Here is a 7,718-nt window from a genome sequence, read left to right on the forward strand (position 1 = left end):
CATATTAGAGAACATAATTTTGCTCTTATTGTTCCCTGAAGTGCTGTCTAGTTAGTCAACTCGCTCAGTTTTGTTCGGTAGTGATATTTTAATAATCTGTACCTAAATTTAACACAGTTGTAAGTCTGGTCATAGCAGGGAAAGTGTGATTTATCAGTAATGCAGATTAGATGTCTCAACATGTTTTCTTCTGTGCACACTATCACTTTCCCTCATTTCTCAGATGTTTATCATGGTTATGGGGATTTCTTTTCTCTGTGCTTTGTCAGGTGTGCTGGGGTCGATCTCTGTCTTCCAGCGTTTCGTGTCTAACACACGTTTGTCTTCTGCTGTGGCTGAATCACTGGGCTGTTAATGTCTGTTCTCGTCCACAGCGCTCTTTCTTTCAGAATGGATCACACAGATTGACTGACCGTGGAAATGTTTGACAGGCCGCTGTAACGGATGTGTTTGTAGCGTCCGCTCTCATTTACTCAGATTTCTGTCCCACAGGTCACAGATGGGGGGTATAATCCTGCCAACAGCGTGAACGGGACGGGATACCGGCCTTTCGATATGGTGATCCCCTTCACCTTTAGGAAGGGGGAAATCACAGGTGAGAGACTGCAGAAGACACCTGGAGCCAAGTTAACCAAACTCTTATTCAGCTGCTTCGGAGTTAAATTTAAGACGAATTAAAGGGGTTTCTTAAAGGGATTTTGTGCAGTCAACTAAAAGAACACACCAGGGTCATATTTTACCCCAATGTTAAAAAGAGGAAAAACGGAAAATGCAAAAAAAAAAATTCTCATTCCTGTAATGCAAAATAATCATCAAAAATATTTTCACTACTTTTATTTATTTATTAACATAATAATAGGCTATACAACAAATACTGACCTTAAAGTATTAATACAAGTACATTTCAATTTTTAGATAATATGTGCTGTATTCATTTTTTCACATTATGTTAATGATATTTGTTTGAAATGTTATTATTTTATAATTTGTATTTTTTTTAAATACAATAATAATACCATAATACCATACCATAACTAAATAACAAATAATAAACGCATACAAACAGCAACACAACACACACAGATAATAATACTTGTATTTTTATTATCATCATAAAGGCCAAAGTACGGTCATAAAGAATGAAATCTAAAAAATATGCATTTTATACATTAAATCAAATATATATATTATAAATTATATAGAGTATTCACATGGTAATGCAATTTGTTAGAAATTTAAGTTCCATTAGTTAATTTTTTTTTGTTAATTACTTTTTTCATAAAATAATAAACAATGATAAAACACACAAAATAATAATAATTTTACTATTAACGTTCTGTGCATGCATACAACAATACTTCCATTGACATTTATAGTCTGGTTTTATTTTTAATTGAAGATTAAGAAAGGTGTCTTTTAAAATGCCAAAGTGTCTTAACAGTCCTTTTTTGGACATAAAATATACCAGATATTTTCTATTTTGTGCGATTGAGTCACATTAGAAGTGATGAGCTGTATATCTGCAGTGATCTGAACTCATAGTGTTTGTCTGCAGGTGAGGTTCACATGCCGTCAGGTAAAACTGATCAGCCGGAGATCATCGACAACAAAGACGGGACGGTCACGGTCAAGTACTCTCCCACAGAGGCTGGGCTCCACGAGATGCACATCAAATTCAACGGGACACACATCCCAGGTCAGACTCCACACACCATCTGTTCATAATGCACCATCAAAACTGAACAATCAAATATAAACTCTTAAAAATACTCATTTTTAATGTGTATTTATTTAATCATAATATTTAACCGTAAAATAAAAAGGGGAAAAAAATTCAATTGATAGAAGTAATTTTAATTATTTTAATAATTTTAAATATAACTTTGATGTAGTGTATCACTATGCAAAAAAAATTTAATAGGCCTAAAAAGGTTAAATGTTTTTTATTTCTTTTTTTTTTCCTAGAAAATAATTATAAATTTCTATACTCGCTAATATATATACACACACATGCATGTACTATTATTTATATATATATATATATATATCTTTATCATTTTTAAAAGCATAAATTTCTGGTAACACAATGCAAAAAAAAAAAGGAATTAAAAGGCTTAATTTAGTTTTTTTTAAGAAAATAAATGGCAATTTCCATTTTGATTTTCGATTTAATAAAAATTAGATTTTTTTGCAGTTTAGAAAATTTCACACACACAAAAAAACAATTATTCATTTATTAATTTAATTTCATTATTTTCATTTGTTCACCTTCAACCTGTATAAGTTATATGAAGTGTTTTGGCTGCTATTTTCCATTTTCTGAAAGTGTTTGTTGTAAGATAAAGAGCTTGGGCATTCTGTGAAACAAGGAAGGTCGTATATGGGTTACAGGACAGGATTTAGATTGAGAATTAACCCTTTAACAGCAGCTCCTGGAAGCGTGCATGAGAGCGTTCAGGTGAAGGGTGAGAAGGCTTCTCCTCTCAATAGACTAAGGTTGAGTGAGGGCGGACTGATTTATTCAGCGTGGTGAAAGAGTTCATGGGTGACTGCAGCTGTGAGGAGCAGATCCTCATGTAAGTGCTTGTTTTCCAGTCGCTGGTCCAGTGCCATCAGAAACCTCAGTCAATATCACATGAATGAGAGAGTCGAGGCTTGTTTCTCCATTTAAAGCAGGAAAAACGTGTTAATAGAGTTGAATCATTCTGTTAGGAGTGCCTGCAGTCTACATGAGGATATCCTGTTAGCATTAACAATCAGCTGCTATAATCATATTGCTTTGCATGATTTGTTTCAATACTTTTATTTCATATTTTATTTCTTTATTCTGCATTTTTATTTTATTTATTTTATTAATTGTATTATTCTGTTTGATTTGATTTAAAAATACATTTGTAAATTAACTTTTTGTTGGTTCCTCATAACCTACTTTAAGAGCAACTCACAACAAATTAAAATGTTATTATTAAAATAATATACATTTATACAACAATGTTGGTTATTATATTTATAACCTGTTTTTTTTTTCAATATTAACTTTATTGTCCAGATTCTATAGGTGTGTGTGTGTGTGTGTGTATATATATATATATATATAATTTTTATTATTTTATAACAAATAAAACATATATATTTGCAACCTTTAAACAAAGAACACGAAATTAAGGAAAATTGGAAAATTAAAAAAAAAAAAACTATTTAAATGTTTGTAAAATCTAATAGAATTATTTTATTAGTATAATTGTATGTTCCTGATAACAGGCCTAAATTCACTTTCACTTTCCAAATTTCTTTTTTATTTTCTACATAAAATGTTGCTGTTGTTGTTTTTAATTTTCTAATTCTTTTTTTTGGGGGTTGACAAATATCCAGGTCTTTCTTTTGTGAAGTTAACAGCAGTTATGTTGTTTGCACATTTGCTTTTGTAGAAACGGTGCATTTCAGGCCAGAAACTCCTGATTGTGTTTCTGTTGTGTTGTGTATGTTTCCTCTCGTTGTGTTGAACTTTTGTTTGTTCTGTTCTCTCATCAGAGAGTCCTCTGCAGTTCTATGTGAACAGTGCTAACAGTCCTAACGTGACGGCGTACGGCCCGGGTCTGGTCTACGGGACCGCCAATAAGACCGCCATCTTCACCATCTTCACTGAAGATGCGTCTGACGGTGTGTACTGTACGAACACATCACACTCACACTCACACTGCCGTCTCAAAACCTTCTGCTGAGAACACATGCTGTGTTTTGTGTCAGGTGGCCTTGATTTGGCCATTGAGGGTCCGTCCAAGGCTGAGATCAACTGTGTGGACAACAAAGACGGCACTTGTACGGTTTCATACCTCCCCATGCTGCCTGGAGATTATAATATACTCGTCAGATATAATGACAAACACATCGCAGGAAGCCCCTTCACCGCCAGAATCACAGGTACACCGCTAACAACACCATAGGAACATTTTACATTCAACTTACATTTACAGGGGGGAAGTTAATGTGTGAATGTACTGAAATACTTCAAATCTATTTTGTACCTCTATAAAATCCTGACGACCACCAGAAGAGAGAATAGTGCTGAAGAAAGACAACCGATGAATCAAAGATAGTCAACACTAATATGTAGAAGATAATTCTGTAATATGTCAAATAATGCTATAAATACATATTTATTAATGATGGATGTTATTTAATTTGTTTGATAATAATAATAATAATAATAATAATCATTGTATATTAATATGTAGAAGCACAAATACAAGGCAACATCACAGTAATGCACTTGACACCAAAACAATGCAATAAATATTAATTTATAGAAATAATTGCTATTAATTGTTATTAACAGTTTTTAATTGATGATAGTAATAATGGCTATTTTTTATATTTTTATTCTTTTATTCAATAACTTATCATATTTTAATATATATATTTAATAATTTATTTTATATATAATAATAATAATAATATTAGCTATTGTTATTTATTTGGTAATTTATCATTATCTTACCTTTAATGCTTATATAGAGAAGATGCACAAATAGAAAATACGATAATGGCAACACAAATGACACTAAAATATTGCATTAAGTGATGTAAAAAAAAAACCTATTGCTCGTAACCGATAAGAAAAAGATACATTTCATTGTTCTTTTTCACTTCCAAAAACTGTACATTTAACCGTATTTGACTGTAAAATGACGTCATTCGTTTTTCTCTGTATGTACAGTAGTAATCTAGTTGTTCTACCTGACTTCTGTAGTGAGGTCTGTCTGTTTTTGGTCTCTTCAGAGGACAATAAGAGGAAGTCTCAGGTGAAGCTGGGCTCCGCTGCAGATTTCTCTCTGGATATCCTGGAGACGGATCTCAGTCTGCTCACGGCGAGCATCAAAGCCCCGTCTGGCCGCGATGAGCCGTGTTTGCTCAAGAGACAGCCCAACAATCACATCGGTGGGGCTGCAATACATGCTCAGCGTGTACTATACATTGAGTTTGGTTTGATGACACCTGACTGATCATTTCCTCCTCAGGCATTTCCTTCATCCCAAGAGAAGTCGGAGAGCACCTGGTGAGCATCATGAAGAACGGCCGGCACGTGACCAACAGCCCCATCACCATCATGGTGGTCCAGTCTGAGATCGGAGACGCCAGCAGGGTCAAGGTGTTCGGTCAGGGGCTGGTGGAGGGATGCACCTTCCAGACCGCAGACTTCGTGGTGGACACCAGAGAAGCTGGTGAGAAACACTTTTCATTATTATTATTATTATTATTATTATTATTTATTTATTTATTTATTAATTTATTTATTTAAAAACTTTTATCACCAACTTATAATCTTTTTTTATTTATATATCTAATTATATTAGCCACCATTAATTATTTAATTTAATAATATTATCATAATAGCTTTTGTTATTATGTTGGTGGTGTTATTTAGTTTATTTTAATAATAGTTTTTATTTACTTATTTGATTATGATTATTACTGTATTTAATAATAAATATTTGTGTTTATTTAATATAGTAATATTTTAATATTGTAATATTAAAAAATATATAGTTATAGTAACTCTAAAATGTATTTAATAATAATAAGTGCTAAAGTAATTACATTTGTTTTTATGAATTTTGTTTATTAAATACTTTTTTACAATATCTAATTTATTTATCATAATAATTCTATTTATTTACTAATATTTCATTTATTAAATATACTTTTTTATTTAATATGAACTGTTGCTATTTTTATTAATAATACTAATTATAATAATAATAATAATAATAATATATCCGTGTTCCTGTGGCTCATTGGTAGAGCATTGCGTTAGCAACGCAAAAGGTTGTGGGTTTAATTCCCGGGGGACACATACTGGTAAAAAAAAAAAAAAAAGTATACCCTGAATGCGCTGTAAGTTGCTTTGGATAAAAGCGTCTGCTAAATGCATAAATATCAAAATGGATAAATGGCGATTTCTTCATTCTTTACCCCACCTTGAGACTTCTCTAAATATCATAGTTTTGAGAGTGAGCTGTTTTCATTTGGTCAACTTACAATCAAACCAAGCAACTTCAGCAGCCACATGTCAACTTCTTCCCAAAAGCTGATGATAGAATTGTTTCTCCAAAATAAAGTGAAGTGACATTCAGCCAAGTATGGTGACCTATACTCAGAATTCGTGCTCTGCATTTAACCCATCCGAAGTGCACAAACACAGAGCAGTGAACACACACACACACTGTGAGCACACACCCGGAGCAGTGGGAAGCCATTTATGCTGCGGTGCCCGGGAGCAGTTGGGGGTTCGATGCCTTGCTCAAGGGCACCTAAGTCGTGGTATTGAAGGTGGAGAGAGAACTGTACATGCACTCCCCCCACCTACAATTCCTGCCGGCCCGGGACTCGAACTCACAACCCTTCGATTGGGAGTCCGACTCTCTAACCATTAGGCCACGACTTCCCAACGGGTTCATCTGAGGTTATAAGCGTTGCATTACAGAATGTGGTGCTTCCCCTCACTTTTTTTCCTTTATAACAAAGATATTAATGTTAAATGTTAAAAAGGACTGTTTCTTCCCAACCATCTAACCTTTCTAACCAAGCTAAATAAATCCTAAATAAACCAGGTCTGCCAAACGTCCGGCCGTTAATTATGTTTTCTCAAGCGCTCAAATCCACTTAATGCAGAGAAATTAATCCAAAGCAGTTGTGCAAATTGGCTCAAAGCTGGAAATGAGAGATTAAAAAATTGGTAACTGGTACCACAGCGGCTAATTATTTCCCACTTACATTAAGCACTAATAGCATAAATACTTGACGTTCTTTATGTATATCACACACTATTAAACTCGTCATAATGAGTTTTGTATTTCTCATGCATTCAGGTGTGTCTTCTATTAATGTTGATGGCGTGATGCATCTGATCTTCGGTATGAATTGCATTGTCTTCATAGGGTACGGTGGTTTGGGGCTGTCCGTCGAGGGTCCCAGTAAAGTGGACATACAGACAGAGGACATGGAGGACGGCACTTGTGGCGTCTCGTATTGTCCGACTGAGCCAGGCACCTACATAGTGTCCATCAGGTTTGCAGAAGAGCACGTCCCTGGTAAGAGATCATGCATGAAGCATCATTCAAAACTTCTGTATCATTTAGTATGTGCTCCAAATAAGGTGGAATTTGACCTGTTTATAGATTATTTGGCAAAAAGTAGGCAAAAGCACGAACATTAATCTAAACTGGGTGCTCGACCAAGAGACAAGCGGAAAAATATTTAAATGCAAAGTCGGCAACACCAAAGCTCTGACTTTGCATTTAAATATAGATTATTTGGCAAAAGACAAAAAAACAAATTCAAAATAAAGTATTAAGTGTATTGCACAGTGATTAATAAGAATATATTTATCATTTTCTATAGCCGGTATTCTTCAAAAGAGACTAGATTTGAATTTAATTTTTATTTATTTAATTTCTTTACATTTTATTTTACCAGTGGTGCAAATAATTAAATTTATTGTAATAAATTAAACTGTACTATTTAATTTATATATATATATATATATATATATATACTTTCACAAATAAGTTGTTTTTTTTATTTTTTATATAAATTAACAAAATACTACTTGAAGGTTATAAATGAAAGGTTTCCACAAAAATATGAAGCAGCATAGCGGTTTTCAACATTGATAATAATCAGAAATGTTTTTTTAACAGTAAAGTAAAATTCAGCAT

The 7,718-nt window shown here is 33.3% G+C and overlaps 1 protein-coding gene across 3 annotated transcripts in view; it reads left to right on the plus strand.

Moving 5' to 3' along the window:
* Positions 1-7,718, plus strand: part of LOC132126732 (filamin-B-like) — an 88,794-nt gene that overhangs the window by 65,328 nt on the left and 15,748 nt on the right. For all 3 annotated transcript variants that reach the window (XM_059538190.1, XM_059538187.1, XM_059538189.1), the window contains 7 exons: positions 493-595; positions 1,556-1,696; positions 3,532-3,660; positions 3,748-3,921; positions 4,780-4,938; positions 5,019-5,222; positions 6,939-7,091. In XM_059538190.1, the coding sequence (XP_059394173.1) occupies positions 493-595; positions 1,556-1,696; positions 3,532-3,660; positions 3,748-3,921; positions 4,780-4,938; positions 5,019-5,222; positions 6,939-7,091 (1,063 nt within the window). The remainder of the gene's footprint in view (positions 1-492; positions 596-1,555; positions 1,697-3,531; positions 3,661-3,747; positions 3,922-4,779; positions 4,939-5,018; positions 5,223-6,938; positions 7,092-7,718) is intronic.

This window comes from Carassius carassius, chromosome 44, assembly GCF_963082965.1.
Source record: "Carassius carassius chromosome 44, fCarCar2.1, whole genome shotgun sequence".
NCBI lineage: Eukaryota > Metazoa > Chordata > Actinopteri > Cypriniformes > Cyprinidae > Carassius > Carassius carassius.